This window comes from Geotrypetes seraphini, chromosome 6 (genome assembly GCF_902459505.1).
Source record: "Geotrypetes seraphini chromosome 6, aGeoSer1.1, whole genome shotgun sequence".
Classification (NCBI taxonomy): Eukaryota; Metazoa; Chordata; class Amphibia; order Gymnophiona; family Dermophiidae; genus Geotrypetes; species Geotrypetes seraphini.
The window spans coordinates 40,734,305-40,759,582 of NC_047089.1; the positions used below are offsets into that span (position 1 = coordinate 40,734,305).

A 25,278-nucleotide genomic window follows, 5' to 3' on the forward strand; every position below is an offset into this window, starting at 1 on the left:
GGTTTCAAATTACAGGCCTCTCTCTTTAATCAATACTGATGCCAAGATTTTTGCAAAGGTTATTGCAAATCGATTAGTTCCTAGTATGCACTGTATTATCTCACCAGATCAAACGGGTTTCATTCCAGGGCGCTTGTCTAGTGATAACAGTAGACTTCTGGCTGATGTCGTACATCAAACAGGTATTAACTCTGAGCCCTTACTGATTATGAGTTTGGACGCTGAAAAAGCTTTCGATCGGGTGGAATGGGACTATATATTCCAAGTTTTACAATGGTATGGATTTCCACCCTATTTTATATCAATGATTAAGATTCTATACACCTCACCTACAACTAAATTGTTTATTAATGATTGCTATTCTGCCCCTTTTCAGCCCAGTAGAGGCACCCGACAGGGATGCCCACTATCTCCGCTGTTATTTGACATAGACCTTGAACCGTTACTAACGGCAATCCGCACGTGTTCTAATATTACAGGATTTCGTACGCCCTCGGCTCATGTCAAATTATCGGCATACGCTGATGATATTTTATTATATGCAACTCCACCTTCTGTCCCCTTTATTCTGAATCTGATATCCACATACTCTACTATATCGGGTTACAAGCTCAACTTATCCAAGACCGAAATTATGCCACTTCACTGCCCTGACGCCAGAGAAGCTCTAGCTAAATATGGGTTCACGTGGTCCTCCAACAAAATTAGATACTTAGGAATCTACTTTGGTCCGACACTAGAGGACACTATATCATATAATCTAGACTTTCTGGATACCAAAATCAAACGACTTACGTCCCAATGGTCACCACTCAAGCTTACTTGGTGGGGACGTTTGGACACTATAAAAATGATGTTAGTCCCGGTAATTAATTATACTCTTTCCATGCTGCCATGCCTGCTTCGGATTATAGAATACAAGAAAATTGAAAGAACTTTAACCTCCTTTCTTTGGAATGATAAAACTCCCAGAATCGGTTTGCAAAAACTTAAATGCACTAAACGGATTGGTGGGGTTAATTTTCCTAGTGTATATGACTACCATTTAGCTTTCCTATTGCATCAAAGCATGGTGTGGAATGATCCCTCCCAACTTACATATATCCCTCTCTGGGCTACTTTAGAATCGAGAGGGGATCCCTTATGCTTAAAACATGCTGCTCTTATGGAGGGGCACAAAGAATTAGAACTCCACTCAGTGACATACTCCACTCTTACTGCTATTAGATCGATAGACAGACTGATGGAGGTACCATGGTCCTCGTCACTATTTGCTCCAATCTGGAATAATCCTGTATTTAAGATCCAGAACAAACTGATCTCATGGAAATTGTGGCAGACACATGGTATATGGAGTATCTCCCATTTATTTGATGGCCATTCCTGGTTCTCATTCGATGATATTTGTAGAAAACATAATTTGCCCCTTTCACAATTTTTTAGGTGGCTTCAGTTGACCCATTGTATCAAAAAGATTTTGAAAACTAGTGTATACACGATAGATGTGCCTTCATACTTTACAGCATGTATCACTATTACAGCCTCAGGGAAAGCTGCTTCTAAATGGTATAAATTACTCCAAAGCTATAAATTTACTCCTGATAGATCTATAAGGGAAGTATGGCATAGAGAGCTCACATTGGACTTAGATAAGTCCACATGGGCTCACTTATGGGACTCTGCTGGTAAAGCTCTTCACTCCTCCTCTATGCTTCAATCTGCATACTTCTTATTACATAGAGCGTACTGGACACCTTCTAGATTAGTTAAAATAGATCCCTCTGCATCGAAATTGTGCTGGTCTTATAAACTGTATGAAGGCTCCCTAAGACATATGATCTTTGACTGCCCGTTGCTGGGTCAATTTTGGAAATCGGTTTGGTCAGACATTTGTAAAATACTCCATATCCATGAAAATTTCTCTTATGCTATTCTCATTACTGGTATGCATGCATTAATAACTCCTGTTTCAGATTCTGAAGGTCTCTTACTTCGAGCCCTCCTCTTGATGGCATTACGGACCATTTTCTCTAACTGGAAAACTCTGGATACTGTTTCGCCTGCCATCTGGTGGTCCAACCTTAATATAGTTGTTAAGTATGAATTGCTATATGCACGTAAACTGGGCTCATTACACCGCTTTCATGATATCTGGGATCCTTTATTGAATTATTGCTCTCAATGTGTGTGACATTCCCAGGAACACCTGGACTATTTCTGATTTTTGACTCTTATCTATCACCTATTGAGTACATCCAATTATTTGATTCTATTTTGGAATGTACCCTCCTTTCTGTATACATATTATTGCATATATCGATCTGTCTTTTCATATTTTTCTGTGACACAGATGATGGATGTCATACTTTCTGAATCTATTGATTGCAGTTCTGTTTTGTTTTGTTTTGTATTGTGTTGTGTTATATATAAACTCAATAAAAATTTATTGAACTTAAAAAAAAATTATATAACATTAAGGGGACAGCAACATAGCAAAAACTAAACATACGTAACATGTTAAAGACTAACATTACAAACATGTAAAAATGAGAGGAAAGGCTGGGTAGAGAAATACAAATTGCTGATAGAAAAGAAGGGCAACAAAACAAAGGAGAAAGTCCAACTTTGTCTGCAGAAAAAACCAAGCAGGAGAAACAAACAAAACTGCAGACTGTGTACAAGATGCAGGCAAAAATTTATTGTACCAAAATTAAAATGCAAATAAGTAAAATAAAACCCTTTTACCAATCAAGGGACCTGACAAGGTCCGTGTTTCGGACAAACCTTTGTCAGGGGGTCCATGGTGAAAAAGGTTGGGACATACCATAAAAAATGAAGATAAGTAACAAAGTGCCTGTATATTGTGTTTGCCGAGGATTGCTGCAAAAAGTAAAGCGTCTCAAGGAAGCAGTAAAAAGAGGCTAATTCCTTTTCTTCTACTTTTTTGTGTATTCTGGGAGATGACCCGGTATATAAACTGAAGATTAGATTAGATTAAAATTTGTAGGAAAACAAGTGTCAGTAGTAGTATTTTATGCAGGGAAAGATGTACTAAGTGTATATAGTGCCTAGGAAGCACTATACCAGTGTTATACCATAATTTGTTGTTATTTTCTTTAGGTTCAATTTCCGGTGTTAGGACCTGTTAGGAGGAGATCTAGTTCATTGAAGAACACTGGATTTTTGGGAACAACTTTTGGAGCCAGTAAGTATAAGCCAAACTTTTGTTTCTTCCTGTAAAGGAGTCTAATAGATTGCCTCTCTTAAGAAATGCTATCTCAGTGGGACTTAAAGATGAGCAGAGAGGCAGAAAAGAGACTTTGCTTATTGTAAAGAGAGAAGGGAATTCAAAAGGGCAAGAGTAGGAAAGGAAAAGTGTTGAAGAATCAAAATCAGCAGAAAAGAGAACACAGGATAAGTGATCAATTGGGATGAGATATAGAAAGGAGCAGATGAGATTAAAGGATCATGAAAACAGAAGGGTCATTTTATTATAAAAATGGATGGAGAACCGGTGGAGTGACTCAGGCAGTTTAAAAAAAAGAAATATAGGAGAAGAAAATGGTTCTTACTGCTAATTCTGAATGAATTGCAAGGTAAGAAATGGGTAAGCCATAAAAAAGGCAATTATAATGGTCCAAGTGAGAGGGGATTGGAGTGTTGAGTATTTCAGCTCTAGTGAGACAGAACAAGACTTTATGGAGGAAGAAGTGAAAATAGCATGTAACCTGAAAATTTAAGGTGTTTTGAGAGGTTGGTTGCAGGGAGGATCCAGTGAGGGAATATTTGGAAGGAAGGAGTACTAGGAGAAAACTATAGAGTTCCAGGTTGCAAAGGCGTAAAGTAGTGATTAAAGGTATCTGAAGAAGAGGAAAGATAAAGGAGAATGCCTTGAACACATTCTCTGACAACAAACTATACAGCTTGTCTGTTGAGTGAAAAATACTTTCTCACATTTGTTTTAAATCTGCTACTTGCTAGTATCAAGGTGTATCTGAGTAGTGTTTGAAAGCATAAACAATTGTTACCTATTTACCCCACTTATGATTTTATAAACCTGTCTTTTCTCTCTCAGCTTTTCTTCTCCGTGCTAAAAGCCCTACCTGGCCTATTTGGCTTTTTTTTTTTTTTTTTAGGGAGCTATTGCTTCCACTTTATCATTTCTGTTGTGCTTCTCTATACCTTGTCTAGTTCAACTATATTTTTTTGTGACAGGAATGACTCAAACTGCACACAGATTAGTACAGAGGGATTCTGATACACTTCTCCCTCTGTATTCGCGGGGATGCGGGCGGACCATAGGCGCGAATATGGAAAAACCACAAATAACTTTTTATATGTTGTTCGCGATTTTTAGAAAACGCTGTCGTTTTTATTATTGAAACTGCGAATATCTTGGAGCAGGCCAGTAGCAATTTCAGGGCTTGGAGAAGGCAAGCAGCGATTACCAGCAATTCAAAGAGAATTTAGGGCTAATAGCAGGCAAGCAGCGATTTTACACAGGCATGCATGGAAGAAGCCTTTCTCTCTATGGATGCTGGGAAGCAGCGTTTTTCTCAGTGCACGCAGGGAAGCAGCGATTTTGTGGGAGAAAGCATGGAAGCAGCGATTTTCAGAGTGAATAGTAAGCGATAAACTTTTTTATTGGTACAGTAAAAGGAAAAAGAACTTTAATGATGATGTAATTTTGGGGGGGCAGAGTCAGCAGCCGAAAAATCACGAATAAGCTAATCTGCAGATACAGAAACCGCGGATACGGAGGGAGAAGTGTATTCTAAGCTGCTGAAGATTGTCCATAATGACTCCAAGATCTTTTTCTAGGGTGGTGATACCTATTATGGAATCCCAATATTGTGCACTTGTAGTTTGGATTATTTTTCCTTATGTGCATCACTTTACATATGTCCATATTAAATTTCATCTACCTTTTAGATGGCCTGTTTCCCCAGTCTGGTAAAGTCCTTCTGTAGCCTGATCTGCTGAACGTCTTTGGCTTAAATACTGCACACTTGCTGACTTTGTACAGTTCAAATTCCTTCCAGTCTCATCTGTAAATGTGACCACCTCACCCACTGTAACCATTTCCAGATAGTGTATATAAATATTAAACAGCATTGATCTGAGTACAAATCCGACGCATAATAGGATATTGCATCCTATCCCATGACTTTTTTTAATTTATTGAGGAGTCTCTTATGAGGGAGTCTATCAAATGTCTTCTGAAAATCAAGATGCATTACATCAATCAACTTGCTATTATATTTTATTAGCTTAGTAAGACAAGACTTTTATTAAGTAAATTCATACTGGCTGTTCCCTAATAAGTCATGCCTATCCATATACCCAGCATGTTCATTAGAATAACAGTACAAAAGGAAGTGGGAACGGACAATGAACACTCCACTGAAGATCACTGATGTAAAACCAACTTGTTTATTTCATAAAAGGACACAAGCAGAAGCTGTGGACCTGACACAGCACTGTGTTTTGGCATCTGAGGAACGCCTGTATCAGGGGTCACTGTGGCGTATATGTTCACAGATGACAGGTCTGGGATAAAACAAAGCTCGGTCCAGCTAACATGCCAGAGTAACCAAAATCATTGAAAAGCTATGAAAGCATTTTCAAAAAGGCCTTTTGAAAATGCTTTCATAGCCAAAACACAGTGCTGTGTCGGGTCCACAGCTTCTGCTTGTGTCCTTTTATGAAATAAACAAGTTGGTTTTACATCAGTGATCTTTAGTGGAGTGTTCATTGTCCGTTCCCACTTCCTTTTGTACTGTTTTATACCCGTGGGTTCTCTGTTGGACTTTTTGGTGTGTGACAAACCCGTAACCAGCTTTGTCCCTGTAATGGATAAAAGCAGAGTCCGGTCCCTGGTCAGGAGAGCCGACCAGGTTAAAAGTAAGGATATTGAATTGGCTGACTAACCCTCAGACAGTGAGGTAGAGCAGGAAAGGTATGAGCCTAAGAATATCCAGCAGAGAGTGCCATATCAGAATAAGTTCATCAGAAAGCCTGATAGGATTTTTACTGAGAAGTGGAGACCTAGTCCTGCAAGGTATGCATATTATCAGCCTAGGAGAAATGCAGACACTGATTAGGCCTCAGGCCGGGTCCTGCACGCGCTCCCATGAGACTCCCCCGGTCCCCGCTGCTGTTAATAATAATAATAATAATTTTATTTCTTATATACCGCTGTACCGTGAAGTTCTAAGCGGTTTACAGTAGAAACAGAAGAAATGCAATAAGTAAGATTAATTAAGATGAAGAGAAAGTACTTAGAGTTCCCTGACTGTCCCAAAGGCTCACATTCTTGCTAAAGTACTTGAGAAAAATAAATTAGTTAGGTTATAAACAGAGTAGAAGAAGGTAGGAAAACAGTTCATAGGAAAATTAATTTTGAATACATTATACATTATATATTGTTCAAGTCGGAATACAAATTATAGGAGATTTGGACATTACCAAAAGAATTGCGTAATAAAGATTATCTAGATAAATTACATAACAGTGATTCATGTACATTACATGGTGTGGTAGAGGATTCAATTATGAAAATTACATATCAGGAAATCAAGTGATAAGAGAATATAGTGGAGAATATCAGTATATACGGTTTACAGATTGGAAGTTACCTAATAATGACATAAGAAGTTTATTGGATAGTGTGGAAAATGTTTATATAGGAATCAGAGTATGTATGATAGGAAAGGTTCTAAGAATTGATTAATGTGTTATTCTATAGAGGGAGAGCTTGTGCATAAAGGGAGGATATTAGTTGGTAATGACGTGTTTTCTGAATAGAAATGTTTTGATTTCTTTTCGAAATACTTTGATGTCTGTTGTATTGATTATTAGTTTGGTGATTGTGGGGGTCAATTTTTGCTGCCTGTGTCGCTAGAAGGCTGTCGTATAGTTTCTTAAGACGGGTTCCATTATTAGGTGGGAAGGTGAATAGGTTTTGAGTTCTTCTTGATCTGGATGAGTGGTAGCGGTATAGGCGGTTGTTTAGGTAACAGGGGGCAGTTCCATGGGTTATCTTAAACAGCAGACAATAGAACTTGAATTGAGTTCTTGCTTTTATCGGAAGCCAGTGAGAGTCTATATAGGCGGGAGTGATGTGGTCAAATTTGCTGAGACAGTAGATGAGTCTGATGGCAGTGTTCTGAACTGTCTGTAGTTGTTTTATCATATTGTTAGGACATTTAGGTAGAGGCTGTTGCAGTAATCCAAGTTACTGAGTGTGAGGGATTGTACAATGATCTTGTAGTGTTCTTTGGTAAAGAAATTTCTTATTTTTCTTAGGTTTCGCATGGTGAAGAATGCCTTCTGTATGACTTTGTGTATCTGTGTCTGCATAGTGCAGCGTCTATCTAATTGTATTCCTAGAATTTTTAGAGTGCTCTGTATGGGATATTTGATTGTATTTACTTCCAGTTCTGTTAAAGATTGCTTTTGTTCCTTCTCTAGTAGTAGGAATTTGGTTTTCTCTGCATTCAGTTTCAGTTTATGGTTCTTCATCCATTTTTCTACAGTTTCCAGTGTTGTTATCAGGCGTTCATTGGAGCTGGGGTCTTGTATGTCAAATGGGAGAATGATGGTTATGTCATCTGCGTAACTGAAAGAAATTATATTTAGGGCGTCTAGGGCAGTGCCTAAGGAAGCTATGAAGAGGTTGAATAGTATGGGCGATAGTGGGGATCCTTGTGGTACTCCGCAGGGGTTTGTCCAGGGGTCAGATAAAATATCTTTTGACTTAACTCTATATGATCTTGTTTGAAGGAAGCCTTGGAACCAGTTGTGAACTTTACCAGTTATTCCTATGGCATCTAGTGTCTGAAGAAGTATTAGATGATCTACTAAGTCAAATGCTGCTGAAAGGTCGAGTTGGATGATTAGTAACTTGTTTCCTTTGCTGAGGTGCTGTCGGGCTATATCAAGTAAAGATACCAGTAATGTTTCTGTGCTGTGATTGGCTCTGAAACCAGATTGAGATGGATGTAGAATGTTGTGGTCTTCAAGGTAATTGGATAGATATTGTGCAACTAGACCCTCGATGATTTTGATGTATAGTGGGATAGAAGCAATTGGTCTATAATTTGTTGGGTTGTCTATTGGGCCTTTGGGATCTTTTAGTATGGGGGTGATTATTATTTCTCCAAGTTCCGGAGGGAATTGGCCTTCCTTGAGAGTGGTTTGCAACCATAGCGTGAGACAAGTTTCGATCTTCTGCTCTGACGCAACCGGAAACAGGAAGTTGCAGCAGAGCAGAAGACTGAACACTGAGCAGCCGCGCGTGCATGTCGCCGAAAAACAAAACCTACAAACTAAGGTGAGGCGAAGGGAGAGAGCTGGATAAACATTACATTACATTTGTGATTTCTATTCCGCCTGTGCCTTGCGGTTCTAAGCGGATTACAGTTAAAAGAGATCAGGACATTACCGAGAGAATTACATTACAACGATTTAAGTAAATTACATGTTGTGGTATAGAAATACAAGTATAAGATATCTGGATTTATCGATAGAATAGCTTGACAGGGTTCAAGTAGTTACAAGGTTCAGTGGGGAAAACAATATAGGCAACTGAAGAAAGATACCTAACTTTGAAGGAATCAGTTGAGTGGATACCTAAGGGAGATGCTTATTTAGGAGAAGGTTAAATGGATACCTAAGGGAGATGCTTATTTAGGAGTTTGGATATTTTTGGTAAATGAGGTTCAAGGGGATGACTAGTGTGTTATTTGCTGGGGAGAGTGCATGTGTGATTGGGGAGGGGAATATTAAGTAAGGATGTGTTTTTTGAAAAGAAATGTTTTGATTTCTTTCCGAAACACTTTGATGTCTGTTGTTTTGATCATCAGTTTGGTGATGGTGGGGTCAATTTTCGCTGCGATTGGGATCGATTGGGCAGGTGAGTGGTGGCTGCGGGGACCGTGCGATCGCTCGTGTTCCCGGCTCAAATTGGAAGGAGGGAGTGAAAGGGAAAAGGATTCTGGGCCAAGGGGATGAAGACGGAAAGAAAAACCCACAGCAGGAAAGAAAGGGAAGGACAGGCAGGTGAGCCAGATGCTAGAAGCAGGGGGGGGGGGAAGAAAGAGGGAAAAAAGCTAGATGGGGTTGAAAAGAAGAGACACACTGGTATGGAAGAGGAAGATAGGGGAAATCTGGACACAGGAAGGTAACAGAAAGAGGGGAAATTATGTGCATGGGGCATAGGGACAGAGACATAAAGGGGACATGCCATGGGGATGGTATATGGACACAGGGGGGGGCAATGACAGATACATAGGGGAGATATTAGAAATGGAGAAAATAGGAGCACAGAAGCGAGATGGTTTGTGGGGATGGGACAGGGACCGAGCTCGCAGGCTCCAGTGGCTTGCACAAATTACATTGTAACGTGCCATGAAAATAAGAGGGAGGAAGGTAGATAGATAAGCCACGCGAGAGGAGCTGAAGGGTAGTAGAAAGGAACAGATGGTAAAGGAGGGAGGGAAGGGTGGTGGTGGAAAGGAATAGGACAGACATTGAAGGAGGGTGGAGAGGAACAGACCCCGAAGGGAAATGTGGAAGACAGAGTGGGAAGAAGACAGATACCAGACTATGGGGGAGCGGAGGGAAGAAGATGGGTGCTAGACCAATTGGGGGGGGGTGAAGGGAGAGGCACAGTAACAGCAAATGGAAGACATAGAGAGAAGACACACAGTGGATGGAAGGAATTGAATGAGAAGATGTGGAAAGCAGAAACCAGACAACAAAGGTAGAAAAAAAAATTATATTTATTTATTTATTTTTTGCTTTAGGATAAAATAGTATATTAGTTGTGTTGATAAAAATTTATAAACAAAGCCCTGCCAGCTGAACATCTCTTTCTCTAGTTCAGCAGCAGGAACTTTGATTTATAAGAAAGGAATAAGCTAAATATTACAGTACTAAGGCTTATATGGATGCAGCGGGGACGGTGACGGGGCGGTGAATGGGATGGCAGTGGCGGTGAAAGGGATGGCGGTGACGGGGCGGTGAAGGGACCGACTGTTGACGAAGAGCTACGTGTGTGTCTTTCTTCGATTCCAGCCAGAATATCAGCTTTGTGTTCAGCCAAACAGGCCCAGGTTTCGCACTGAATAAAGTATTTTATAATTTTTCACTATTCTGTTTACTTAATATTTCATAATAAAGTAATTATAAAATACTTTCTTTGTGTTTATTTGATTCCTATTCAAGAGAATTACTTTATATATAGTCAATATAGGCACAGAGTTAAATTTTTTAACATTTTCTAATGGTGGTGTGCCTCGTGATTTTTTTCATGAAACAAGTGTGCCTTTGCCCAAAAAAGGTTGAAAAACACTGCCCTAGGGATTTCCTGCCCACCCCTGCTCCTAGGAGAGAGGGGTGGGGCTATGACACACATAAAAGCAGAGCCCTGAATCACAGAGGGGAGAGCAGGGACGGAGGTGGAGCTGAGGAACCAAGGCAAAGGCACGACCAGTAGCCTAGCAAACAAGCAAATGAGGAGAGAAGTCTCTCTCCTCAACTTCACAGTAGTGAGGACATAGAGATGGCAGAGGACTTCCCAAGCCTAGCCCCAACTGCTGCTGAGAAGGCTGAGGCAATGGAAACCACCGAACTACTTCTGGAAGCTGACTATAACCCAGAGGGAATGGAGGTTAGTCCATGAGGGGAAGTGAAGCAAAGCTGTGTTTATGTGCTGGCTCTCTGTGACCTGAGCCCAGCTGGCCATGATTAGGGAGAGAAGGAAAACCTCTTTCACTCTGAGACTGCCCAGAGGTCAGTGTTTGCTAAAAGAACTGTATCTTTAATAGTGTGAAGCCTCTGTGTTAAAGCCTCAATAAAGCTAGAAGCTTATCTAATACCCTGCTGTGCTCTGTCTGCTGAGAAGCTCAGCTGATGTTAATGAGCCTAGGAGTCTGCTCTGGAAACTATACACGTTACCCAGCAAGGTTAGCTGGGAAGCTTGGAACTTTATTTCTAAAGTTTGCAACTTCATTTATCTGCTTTGTTTTCATTGTTTGGAAGTTTATTTTCATGGCATTTCTGGTTTTTTTGAACCCTGGTGAAGAGGACTATCTTTAAAGCAGAGAAAGTCCAGGGAACTGGAACTGTATGCCATACAGTGCTCAAGCCATTCTGACAACTATATGCTGTTTTTGTTTTATGCTTAACTTTTGCATTGCATGAGGGTGGCTGAAAGTATTCAGACCCCCTGTTCAATAAAGCTTAAGTATGTGAATTTGAATAGACCTGAATCGTGTCTCCTTTTTGGCAAAGTATCTCAGTGTGACCTGGCAGACTAGGCAGGTGCCTAGGTCTGTTTTACCTGAAAAGCCTTCCTCTTTCTTGGGGAAGCCACGCCGACAGGTCAGGATTCGCCATAGCTAAGCCGCCTGCTGGTCTGAGCAGGGGATACATGTGTGACAGGTATTCATGAGAATAACTTCAGCCATTTTGCTCATCACTGATGTGATGCTCTTTAGTTTCCCAATCAATCCTGGAGCCCTTCTTAAACATAGATGTTACATTGTACACCTAGGGCTCCTTTTACTAAGGTGCGCTAGCGTTTTTAGGGCGCGCTTAAGATTAGCGTGTGCAAACCATATGCTAAATGAAAAATACTAATGCAAGCTGTATGGAGGCGTTAGCGTTTAGTGTGTGCGGCATTGTAGCGTGCGCTAAAACCACTAGCGCACCTTAGTAAAAGGAACCCCTAGTCTTCAGGCACAGCGATGGATTTGAATATATTAGATTGCTAGTAAGTTGTCTGTAATGTCACATTTGAGTTATTTCAGAACCATGGGGAAATTCCATAAGATTCCCTCCCCATGACTTCTGTGCACCAACACCTTCTCCTAATACTGACTTTCCCCAATCTCTCTTTTCACCCTAAACCACTTAACCTTGTACCACCATGCCACTCACTTTTTGATTTCACTACCTCACCCTCCCTTTTATCCTTCACCTCTTCTCAGCCCTAAAGCTTCAACGCTTTCTCCCTCTCATTCAGCTATACCCACTCTACCTGTATGATCTCGACGCAGCCCCTCCCATGTTTCTCCTACACTCATCCATATTCTCTTACTCCTTCTCGAGCTCTCTGCCGGGGACATCAGTCCTAATCCTGGTCCTCCTAATCAGCCTTCACCACACTCATATTTCACACCGCAATGTAACCAATCTTATTTCTGTTCCTCTCCCCCCCCCCCACCTTTCTCATGCACCCTGTGGAATGCCCGCTCTATCTCCAACAAACTTACTTTTATCCATGACCTCTTTATTTCTTGAACTCTCCACCTGCTAACACTAACATTCTCTTTGCAAGAAACTCCCCAACCCTATGTGTCCTGTCTGACAAATTAGATTGTAAGCTCTTCTGAGCAGGGACCATCTATTGCATGTTAAATGTACAACACTGCTTATGCTTTTCAGCACTATAGAAATGATAAATAGTAGTAGTAGTAATTTGTTAATCTTAGTTTTCCAGCTTGCTCAATTATATTTTCCAGTTTCAGTTATTTACCCAGTCAGGGCTGGCACATTAAGAAAACTGCTAAATATAGCAAGTGCAGTGTCTTAAGTCACAACATGTGAGACTTATTACAAATGGAGTAAAAGTGAAAACATAGGAGCTGTGTGATAAAATAGATATCTGATCTTCCATTTGTGAGACATTCAATAGCTTTGCAGGCTCTAGGCAACTTACAGAGAGAGGGGTAGAAAAAGGGCCAGGGGAAGGGCTAAAAGGGGGAGGGAAGCGTATAGGTTCAGTTGCCAAAGGGAAGTATTTTACATCTTTTTCCAGGGGGAGGTGCCATTCATTTCTTTTCCGAGAGAAGTTTGTAGGTTCAGTTGTCAAAGAGGAAAGTTTTCAGCTTCTTACAGAATGAGGTGTGGCTTGCTTATTTTCTGATCGCTTCTGGTAGGTTATTCCAGGTTTTTACGCCTAGGAAAGTAAACATGGAGTGGAACACTCACCTGTAATGTAGATTTTTTTTGTGGTAGGCAGATTTAGTTGAATTCTGTTAATGATTCTCCTGGAGGTGGACCAGATCTTTGAGAATAGTAGGGTGAGGGGGTGGCTGAGTTTCCATGTATTATATGGTGTAAGATACATGATATTTTGAAGGCTATCCGCAATGGGATGGGTAGCCAGTGCAGTCTTTTGAAGAAGGCTGAGACCGAATCGTATTTCCTTAAATTGAAAATTAGTCTAACAGCCATGTTCTGGATGAGCTGTAGTTTGTGGACTAGCATGGTATTGATACCCATGTAGGCAGAGTTGCAATAATCCATCTGAGGCAGAACCATCATCTGGACGATCAGAGCAAAATGGTGTTGGTGAAAGTATGGTTTAATGAGCTTTAGTTGGTGCATGGTGAAGATGGTCTTTTTCCAGAGGTTGGAGATTTGTGGTTCCGTCGTGAGCGTGTCGTCCAGGATGCAGCCAAGCACGTGAGGATGGTGCCAGATTGAAGGGTAATGCTCTTCGGTATGTTCTGTCGAGCAGTGTGGAAGCAGATGGCTTTGGTTTTGGTGGCATTTAGTTTTAGTTTGTTGGTGGTTGCCCAGGTTTGGATTCTTGCTATGTTTGAGATTTTTTCATCAGTGTTTGGTTGGTTGTTGATCATGAGAATGAATAGGAGAATGTCATCTGTATAGGATAGTATGGTTTCATCTTCTAACTTAATGTTTCCGAGTTAACTCATGAATATGTTGAATAGGATGGGGGATAGTGGGGAGCCTTGTGGAACTCCACAGAATGCCTTCCAGATATTGTAGAACTCCCCACCCCTTTTTGACCGTGTATTCTCTATTCTGTAGAAAGTCGGTAAACTATTTCAGCACTGTCCCTGTTAATCTGATTTCAGATAGTTTGGTTAGGAGTAGTTAATGGTCGAACCGAATCGAAGGCTGTGGAAATATCAAACTGGAGTAGTATTGCTTGATGACCTGTGCTTAGTAGTTGTTTGATTTTGGTGATTAGGGTGATGATGAGAAGTTCGGTGCTGTGATGTTTTCTAAATCCATACTGGGATGGGTGAAGGTATGAATGTCGCTCAATGTGTGTGGCTAGTTGTTTACTTACGTGGGCTTCAAGGATTTTTGTTAGAATGGGAATGCCAGCAATGGGCCTGTAGTTTGAAGCTATGGAAAGATCTGCTGTTGAAGTTTTCAGTATGGGTGTGAGAGCAATTTTACCCATTTCTTTGGGTAGTTGTCCTAGATTCAGAGAGCAATTTAGAAGGTTGGTGATCCAGGCTATGATTTGGATGGGGGCGGTTGAAAGGAGGTAAGTGGGGCAGTTGTCGAGGGGGCTGCTGTGCATAGATAGTTTTGATATAAGTTTTTTGGTATCGGGGATGGAGAGGTTGTCGAAGGAGGTCCAGATTTGGTCTGCTTGGATGGATTCGGTGTGGTGCTCAGGAGTGTTGGGCTGGAGATCATTTGGAATGTTTGTCTTCGCGACTTCTGCTTGGACTGATTTTATTTTACTGAGGAAGAAGTCTGCTAGGTTTCGTGCTGTTATTTTGTTGGCGTGGTCTGTGGAATCTTGGTTCGGTGGTGAAGAGCGAGGTGATTAAATTTGTGGATGATACGAAGTTATTCAGAGTAGTGAAGACGCAGAAGGATTGCGAAGACCTGTAACATGACATAAACATGCTCGAGAAATGGGCTGCGACATGGCAAATGAGGTTTAACATGGATAAGTGTAAGGTGATGCATGTCAGTAACAAAAATCTTATACACGAATACAGGATGTCCGGTACGGTACTCAGAGAGACCCAACAGGAAAGAGACTTAGGAATACTGATTGGCAAGTCAATGAAGCCGTCCGCGCAATGTACGGCGGCTGCGAAAAGGGCGAACAGAATGCTAAGATTGATTAAGAAGGGGATCACGAACAGATCGGAGAAGGTTTTCATGCCACTGTACCGGTCCATGGTACGCCCCCACCTGGAATACTGCATCCAGCACTGGTCGCCATACATGAAGGAGGACACGGTACTACTCGAAAGGGTCCAGAGAAGAGCGACTAAAATGGTTAAGGGGCTGGAGGAGTTGCCGTACAGTGAGAGATTAGAGAAACTGGGTCTCTTCTCCCTTGAAAAGAGGAGACTCAGAGGGGACATGATCGAAACATTCAAGATAATGAAGAGAATAGACTTAGTAGATAGAGACAAGTTGTTCACCCTCTCCAAGGTAGAGAGAACGAGAGGGCACTCTCTAAAGTTAAAAGGGGATAGATTCTGTACAAACATAAGGAAGTTCTTCTTCACCCAGAGAGTGGTAGAAAACTGGAACGCTCTTCCGGAGGTTGTTATAGGGGAAAACACCCTCCAGGGATTCAAGACAAAGTTAGACAAGTTCCTGCTGAACAGGAACGTAAGCAGGTAAGGCTAGTTTCAGTTAGGACACTGTTCTTTGAACTAAGGGCCGCCGCCGGAGCGGACTGCTAGGTACGATGGACCACTGGTCTGACCCAGCAGTGGCAATTCTTATGTTAGTTGTTGCACTAGGCGGAACAGTCTTTTGTTGTCGGTTGTTTTGCTTACTAGTTTGTTTGCGTAAAAATGCTGAAACACATCATGAGAACCATTAAGTATAACAGGGCAGTTTAGAGAAGCATAAAGCTGTTATTGCAACTGGAATGAAAAATAAAAAATATATATAGCAACAGATCATATGGGATAACAATGTGAGTGAAATAACATAACATAATATAAAACTTTATTTATGAATTGCAGATAACTCACATTCCTTTGCAATTTACAAAAGATAAAACTAGCACATTAACTGTTGAATATACAAGCATATAAAAACATGCAATAATCATTTCCCAAATTTATTAAGCAAATAGATTTTTTTTTAATCTTCTAAAATGCATGTAAGAGAATGATAGTGAAGTTAATGGTCAAATTATAGACTCCCATTTTGCCACGGTGGGAAAGTAGATTGGTTACATACATTTATACTTGCATTCCTTTACTGATGGAAAAGCGAAATACCGTAAATATTATTTTGCAAAGGCCGTTTTGGTAAAGAAAATGAAAGATTAACATATAAGTAAGAAGGAACTAAACCAAACATGATCTTATAACAAACACATTCTAATTTGAATAATATTCTGGCCTGCATTGGGAGCCAATATAATTTCTGGTTTAAAAACAAAACAAAACATTGAAATATGACCACTATAAAAAGACATTAGAAAGTGAGTGAGGGATATATGAATTGCATCTGTGTTAAAGAAAATAACTTTTGAAAAGATTGGATATTTAAACAAGTGTTAAAACTGCAAAAATGGTCCAAATAGTAAAAATATATCTGGAAAGACAAATAACTTACCAATATGAAAGAAGTTAGCTTTTATAATCGAAGGCAAAAATAGTTAGTGTTAAAAAGGAGGAAAAAAAGTCAGTGTTTTGCTTACCCAGTAATAGGAACCATGCATGCCCTTGGTGGTTAAATAGTACAGTTGGTGCCAAAAATCATTTGAAAACCGTGATGCAGTCATAATATATATGTAAAACATAACATGAATATTTAAAATTTGAAAATATGCAGCAAAAACCAAAGAAGTTGTGTGAAAAAGTAATTCACTAAATCCAGAGAATATCGACAACAGATGTTAGGGAAGAGGGAAAACTACATCTGCAATGAGAAAAAAGGGGGAGGGAAGCACATAAAGGAAACTGTGTAGTCCAGTCTCACACCCAATAAGTTTCATAAGCATCAGTGAAAAGGAATGTTTTTATGAGATCAAATTGTTGTAAGGATGTTTGAAGTCTGAATTGTTATAGCAGTAGATTCCAGAGCTCCAGGCCCTGGACCAAACTAAGGCCCCGATTCACTAAAGTCAGCGATCGTTGCTAAATCTGTTTTCACAGGTTTAGCGACGATCGCTGCTGACTCGATTCATAACACAGCCCACCGTGTGTTTTTCCATTTGATTGCCCATTTTCTGACCCAGCCATGCAAATTTGTAAAACCCCATGCAAAATAGCCAAGCGTATGGACACCGGGGAGGGGAGGGGGCATTGCAGGGGCAGGAAGGAGTGGGCATCACTCCTGCATTTTTGGCATGGGGGGGTTCAGCGTGGGGTGGGGCCAATGGCAAAAGGGAGTGGGCAATCCTCCTGCCATATTTAAGTTTGGGAGGGGGGTAAGCGCCGGGTGGCAGGAGGGAATGTGCATCCCTCCTGCCGGTTTTTCAGGGGAGCGAGCAAACAGGGGGGTGGCGATTGTCGGCTTTTTTTTTAATGGGACAGATGGTGCGTGTTTAAGTTGCGCAGAACATCTGTCCTATTTTTTTAAAAAAAGCAGAAACCCTGACAGCAGTGACAGGAGGTTGCTTCTCCTGTCACTACTGTCAGGGCTCTTCGCCGACTCAATCGCTCACTGAGTGATTGAGTCGATGAGTTTGCATGCAAATGATTTGCATGCAAACTTGATAGTGAATCAATCGCTGTTTGAAAATTGGCCAGAGTATCGGCCAACAGCGATTGAGTCGTTATCTTTAGTGAATTTGGGCCTAAATACTCCTAGTACAAAGCTGCATGGCAAATACTCTAACGTCCATTAATCCCCTGTGGATATCGGAACAATAACCGTAGCACCAGCCGTTAGCGTGGTTTTGTAAAAGAGGAGGAGGGGGTAATCTAATTAATGAATTCAAAATAAAATACTTTTTTTTCTACCTTTGTAGTGTGGACATTTTTTTACATTATGCTGGGCCCACATTTTTTTCTGTGTTCCTGTATGTCTTCTGCTAACTCTTTTTCTAGGGGCTACTGTTCATTTATCATTTCTCTTCTCCTGTCTTGTTCCACTCCTTTACTATATCTGTCTCTGACATATTAATCTTTCCCTTTTAGAAAGTATTGGTGTCAGTCAACAGTCACAACCATTTTCTGTGGTAAGTAAATGCAAATTTATATGAATAGTACTAGGTTGAGAAGTTAAGTGTTTGTATATCATTTTTCTCACCATTCTGTTCATGACCCGTCATCACCTTGGAGAGATTGTAAGCCTTCTGGAGTAGGACAACTACCCACTGTACTTGATTGTATTTTGTTACACTTGGGTTTGGCAGGTGAACAATAAAATCTAAAATGCAAATTCAACAATGTTTTGTTTTGTTTTCTTCCAATTTCCCCCCAAGAGAAATAAATATTCCTTGGTGTCTCAAATGAGAATTTTGATTGTGGCATGAATTGTGGTTTACTGAAGATCATAGACAATATAATTCAGTAACTCATATGTAACAAAGACAATTTTAAAAATAATTTATCTGGGTAAGTAAAGAGGTTCTTGGTAAAATCAAGGGCTGAAAATTGCCTTTCCTGTGCCACCCGGGGATAGGCAAACAGTATATGCGGATTTTGTTTTGAAAGGAATAATAGGAAAACTGATATTTTATCTGCTTAGGTAGACTCGTCCATGGTTTGATAACTTTAAAAAAAAGGAAGGAAGAATCAAATCTGTTTATATTGGACACCTTTAGATGATGGCAAATTAAGCAAAATAGAATTCACATTTCTAGAAATTAGTAAACAAAATTAGAGATATAATCAGGCGTGAAACCATGTAACATTTTTAAAAAATAGTGCATCCTACTTTAAAAGGAACGTGGACCTGATCAGGTAACCAATTTAAACAGTAGAGGAGAACCTCTCATGTTTATGAAATCTAAAAATCAGCTTTCAGCAGTTATTCTGTAAAAGCCAGAGTCTATTTAGCAGTCTAGCAACAATTCCAAAATGAATTATAGTAGTTAATTTGGGGCAGAATCAACAATTGGACCAACAATCTATTAAATAATGAAGCTGCCTCAATTTAGGTAATGCATTTGACATACTTCCTTTCTGTGGTACAACCAAAGCAGTTACTTTCTCTGTCCCTAGTAGTACTACCAAAGCAATTTTCTTCAAACCGCTTAGAACCTAACGGATGTAGCGGTATATAAGAAATACATTACATTACATTACATTATATACAGGTACTTTCTCTGTCCCTAGTGGGCTCACAATCTACATTTTTGTACCTGGGACAAAGGAAGGTTAAGTGACAAGCACAGCATCTTGGGGAGCTGCAGTGGGTATCAAACCTGGCTCCACTGCACTAAATGTTAGGCTACTTCTCCTAAATACTGTATTTTATTTTGAATGTACCAGTTGATGTTATTTTGTTTGTTACACAATGACGTACATCCAATAGAGACAAAATACTAGTGACATACTCTGACTCCTCATTTAACCCCATAGGGGCCAGGGGAGTTCAAGCTAAAAATCCAGCACTGTTCTTTTATTTTCAATAATTATTGTACATTGCCTCCCTCCTTTACAACATCAATTCACCATCTAATATCTTGATTGAGTCACTTGTGATGTTAAAGATAGATGCAAACATAACATCCCATTAAGGAACAACAATATCACTAGAGTCAAGGAACTAGTATCTGAGGTCAAATGTCAACTGAGGTTTAACTAGCTTATAAATTATTTGCACATAGAAGCATACCTCTGTATATTGTAAGGCTATTGTGACCTATTATGTGAATGTTAAAAAATAATGAACATTTTAAATCCTTTAAAGGCTATAACATAAATACTATGAACCCTGAGTTTTGTTTTTTTAAAATAAATCTTTATTGAGTTTCTAAAGCTAACAAAAATTTAATACAGTATCTATACAAATAATATTAATCATATATGCATTTATAATCAATCAAAATCCATACAACAATAAAAAAAACCCACCCAACCAACATTTCATAAGGGAATAGAAACATACGAAGAAATGCCCCCCCCCCCCGCCCTCCCTCCCCTTGGGGGGGAGTAAACCCTGATTTTTAAAATATTTGACTTTTAATCCTATCATGTTTGGGCAGCACAGGGGACTTTCCTTAACTTGAGGTCCGGAGGGATGATTCCTTCACAAATCCTCTTCAGCACTACTTGACAACATCCCTCTCCCCATTTCTCTGGTGTGTCCAGGTTATTTATTGTTAAGAGAATCCCTCTATTGTCTTATATGCAGACCGATCTTGATTGGCATAGAGCAGGAATGAAATTAATGGATCCAAAACCACCAATTCCTCCAAAGACATACAAGATAAATTTTGAACCGACTGGGACAGCTTTACTTGCACTCCAAACTCAGGTACAGTGCTAAAACCTGCCATTTTGAGGTTTTATGTATCTCCTTATTCTCCTTGTCATACCCATGTGTGTGTTGTTTTGATTTTTTTTTACCAATTAGTATTTTATTGATTAATTTACATTGAACAACATAAAGAATTTATAAGCCATCTTAAAATTGTTTTACTGCATGTATGGTTGTGGGGTTTTATTATTTGAAGAAGTATTTATTAGCACCAAACATTGACGACATATTATGCAGAAAAAATGCTTCACAAAATAAAAAGTTGCGAACATATGCACAGAAGTCCAATATAGTAAATTGGTGTAACTTATCCATCATGACCTTCCTAAATATCTTCTCAAAACAAGAACAGAACAGTGCTCACAGGTTGTTTCTAATCCACAATCACCAAGAAAATGACAGAAACTATCTGTTACCCCACTCCCACCCTACTTACTATCCACCCATTCCTATGAGCCAAATTCACAGGGTGCTCATCTTCAGGTAATATCCATGTGTTTTTTAACCATTTACCATAATAAATGTAGTTAATGGAGGGAGGAAGAGAGGAAGGACATAGTTTTATGGTTTTAGATTAGATTTAATTTTTAGTCTATGTTTTAATGTACTTATAGTGCTGTATACCAAAAAATGCAATATAAGCTTTTTAAATAAATGAAATAATAAACAGAACTCCCAAATTCTCTTATTTGCTCTGTTTTTCCAGCTTGAATAGATAGTCCCTGCTCAGTAGGGCTTATAATTGTGTGTATGCCTACAGCACTGTGCCTGTACAGTAGCACTATACTGATGGTGGTAGTAGTAGTAGTAATTTAGAGGGGTAATTATTAAGTTGCAGTAAATGGTTGGCTTTTACCACACCTCAGTTCACTGTGGGAATCGGTAACCTGCAGTAGATCAGTATCACAGGTAAATGATTCCCATGGTACATAAATAACACCACTTGCAATAACCTTGCAAGTAGTTTTATTCATACTGCCCAGAAGCATCAGACTGTTAACCCACAGCCCAGTATTTCTGGGCCACATTTTGAAGGAGCCAATCATTAGTTTGGTCCCCTACCCCTGAGGCCTCCCACCCATCTGATGAGAGACCCCTCCAAAGCCCTCCTGGGCCTACCTTTACAAATCACTGGGATGTAGTAGGGTTAAGGCAGGTGCGATCCCCAATTGCCCCTGCCTCTGGCATTGCCAGATTCAAAATGGCACTGGCAGCCTCTTGCATGTATTCTTGTGATGTTACCACTAGGGGTCAGTGTGCCTGTACCAGAATCCATATTATGCAGTTTACATAGTAATGAGATGTTTTGCATGTATTTCCATTCTTTGCATCTCATTACTATGTGTCCCGTGGTAACGTGTTATGGTAATATAATGCATGTTATTGCCATTTAACATGTTAAGGAGCAAAGAACACACATATGGCCATTACACAGTTTAGTAACTACTCCCTTACCCTTAAAAGTGCCATACTAGGTTAGACCAAAGGTTAATTAGGCCCAGCATATTATGTAAATCACAAGTACCCAGTAGTATAAACTTAGTTGGTTATATTCACATTAATGTGACATAATTAAATGTAGATGCAAACATGATTTCAGGTGTTTACAAATGTATTTTTATTAAGGGGGGGGGGGTCCAACATACTTGTTTGCCTAGGGCCTACCAAAAGGTTAATTCTTTCTTCATGGTATCTCCTCCTTTGTCCATATGACTAATTCAAAACACTCTTCCCCCATTGATCCATGTGGCCTTATACAACACGGTTACTCTCTATATGTGATCCTTAAGGTCTCCTCCTAGCCCATGCAATATACTCGTATAGTAGATGATGACAGCAAATAACAACCTTTGTGATCCTTCCAGTCTGCCCAATAAGATAGACTCATACATAGCATATGATGTAATATAATATATATATTCTTGGTCTTAATATGTCCTGCCATTTTCAGGGCATAGATTATATTAGTCTACTTAGCATATACTCTCCAACCACTGGAGTTGCCATTGAAGCCCACTCCAGCCCATCCAGATCTGTCTAACCATAATCAGAAAAAGTATAGGACTTTCATTAGTCACCAAAACAAATGAGTTCAAATCAAATTAAACTCTAAAATCACATCGCGTTCCTCAGTATGCCACCCGTGATTAACGAATGGTAGCTGTCCTCATAGGAACCTTATCGTGTGTGATTTTATCTTTAAATATATTTTTTTACTTTTTTACTTTTTACTTTTTATATTTGTCAATAAGTTATAAAGTTTTATAAAATGCTTGTGCCTAATAATTTTAGCAACAATAGCATATAGTAGCAATTACTTAGCTTATATTTTAAAGACTGGGTCTGGTTCATGGATTGAACCAGACCCAGTCTTTAAAATATAAGCTAAGTAATTGCTACTATATGCTATTGTTGCTAAAATTATTAGGCACAAGCATTTTATAAAACTTTATAACTTATTGACAAATATAAAAAGTAAAAAGTAAAAAAGTAAAAAAATATATTTAAAGATAAAATCACACACGATAAGGTTCCTATGAGGACAGCTACCATTCGTTAATCACGGGTGGCATACTGAGGAACGCGATGTGATTTTAGAGTTTAATTTGATTTGAACTCATTTGTTTTGGTGACTAATGAAAGTCCTATACTTTTTCATATTAATTCTTGTGCACTTTGGGATTTGAATAACCATAATCAGGGCACAGACTGTAGAAGTCTGTCTGGCACTGGCCATATTTCTCAGCTCTGGATTTAGTAAGCTCCTTAGTCACACATCTTGAAGTATCATCATGGGAGGAACTGTATGGTCTCTTGCTATTTTTTAATTTTTCAAAAATTTATTGAAGCAATGCAAAAACATGCAAGCCAAAAGAATTCTTCATATCAGCAGAAAGTCAAACCCAATAAAAGCAACCCATCCCACAAAGCAACCCCTCCCAAACCCACCCCACCCCTACAGTCTTGCAGCTAATACAAACAATGGCTCTAACTCTCTAGAAACAGCATCCAAAGTCACCCTTATTGAGCTTTCCAGTCCACATACACATCCCAAACTTTACTATAGGCAGGCAAGGTGGCATGTCGAATGGCAGTCAGTTTAGACATTAACTGTAGATAGTCCAGCTTGGCATGCAGAAAAGAGAGTCCAGGGTATCTGGTTTGCTTCCACTTAGCAGCCACCCCCAGCTGGGTAGCTGTAAAAATATATGCCACCAAACGCTGTTCAGCCCTCTAATATCCCGGCAAGGGTACATTCAGCAAGCAGGGAGCAAAGGACAATGTTTCTGCAACACTCGCACCACCAGTTGACCCACCTGATGCCAATAAGGCTGAATAACTGGACAGGATCACCACATGTGAAAAAAAGTCCCCCTGAACAGCACAACCTCGCCAACGTCTATCAGAAATCATGTGATCAAACCGATGAAGCTTGTAAGGTACCAGTGATAGTACATTTTGTAACCATTTTTTTATGAGGGAATATGATATAGAAATTTGAAAAAGCTGTTCTTTTAAGAAACTGGAAAAACTGGGATAAGCTGAGCTACACATTCTGGTGGGAATCTCTGTGTTATACCTTTAAAATGGAGCGTTGCATGGCCATACAATGGGGACGTTACAAGAGTTTTATGGATGTTTGGGAGCCACTGGCTAAATTTTGTAAGGAGGAATAAATGAGTTTTATTTTATAGACATGTAAACATACACATCCAGGGAGGGGGGGGAAATGGAATGGGAACTTGATTTAGGGATTTCATGAATAGTTTTATTAGGGTTTTATTTTACTTGTGTATCAGGTGGGAGGGTGGGGATAATATAATTGTATATTGAAGTCTGTAAGTTCCTTTGTGCTTGTTTTTAAGTATCCATATTTGTGAATCATTTGTTGCACAATTGTAGTTGAAAAACTTAATAAAGAATAAAAAAAAAACCAGCCACATGTTTCCCTCTCAGCCCCAAAACACCTTCCCAAGCATCCCTATAAGGGTCCTCTGGGGCCTCTCATAACAAGAAGGCATGATAAAGCCGGGAGATACCCTCCTTGCCCACCCCAGAATGAAGAGCACGTTCCAGGAACGTCTCCCCCAGACAGATCCCAAAATGCTCTCCTATACAAAAAAGTGCATAATTGTGTTTACACAAAGGTATCCCTAGTCATAAGCCCATACTCTTCATAAGGTCAAAGGAAATAACCTCCCCGTCCTCCCAGACCTGACCCAAAGTACGAAGCCCTGCCCGAACCCAATGACCCCCAAACCGGTCTGTCGCTATTTTGTCTGCCATTTGCTTGCTTGCTGCAGTCCTTAGCCAGCTGCAAGGTCTTAACAGGTATAACAAAAATGTTAGCCAACAGTTGCAGACCAAAAGCCTTCTGTCAGTGCTGAGAGTGTTTAGCAACATATTTGATAATTTACAAAAGGTTTGACAGCAAAATTTGGTGAGGAATTGGGGAGCAGCGTAAACAGCACATCTGTCTAGACAGCTGCCATTATGACTTCTTGATCTGAAGCCCTAAGTACTTACCACCCATCTGAAACTCCCCTCTACATAAACACCCCCTGATTTGAAAGCATGTTCCATACAACGCCCTAACTTCTGAAGGCCCCTTCACAGACACCACCATCCTCCAAAGAACTCCAACCCCTAGGACTCCAGCGGGTCCTAGGCACAAGCGATTCCCAGTCGCTCCTGCCTTTGCTGGTGCCATCTCTCATAATAGCACCCATAGGGCTAGATTCACAAAGCAAACCGATCGTGTACCAATTGGTTTGCGACCTTGGCCCGATTCACTCTCTGCCGACCATCCTCCAATCCGCACATGCAAATGAGGGCAACGGCCTGCAAAGTAGGCAGGGACCCAATTCACTAAAAAAAATCCTGCAACACCGACTGGGCTGGCCGATCAAAAAAAGAGCAACTGAGGACCAGTCGCTGAAGCCCTTTGCGACTGCCCTGCCTTCTGCCAACCTGCTTTCTAACCTATCAGCCCCGATCTTGCCTGCCCCGAACCCGAACCCCCTGCCTGCCTGCCCCGACTCTCCCACACTGGAGATTTCCAATGGACTTATGGGATGCAAAACCGAG

At 40.2% G+C, this 25,278-nt stretch overlaps 1 protein-coding gene across 6 annotated transcripts in view; it reads left to right on the top strand.

The window, feature by feature from the left end:
- Positions 1-25,278, top strand: part of PARP4 (poly(ADP-ribose) polymerase family member 4) — a 172,621-nt gene that overhangs the window by 135,875 nt on the left and 11,468 nt on the right. For 5 of the 6 annotated variants that reach the window (XM_033947750.1, XM_033947753.1, XM_033947754.1 and 2 more), the window contains 3 exons: positions 3,121-3,205; positions 17,901-17,941; positions 20,065-20,187. In XM_033947750.1, the coding sequence (XP_033803641.1) occupies positions 3,121-3,205; positions 17,901-17,941; positions 20,065-20,187 (249 nt within the window). Of the gene's footprint in view, positions 1-668; positions 2,685-3,120; positions 3,206-17,900; positions 17,942-20,064; positions 20,188-25,278 lie in introns of those variants that run through there. The other variant, XM_033947755.1, reaches the window with a different exon arrangement.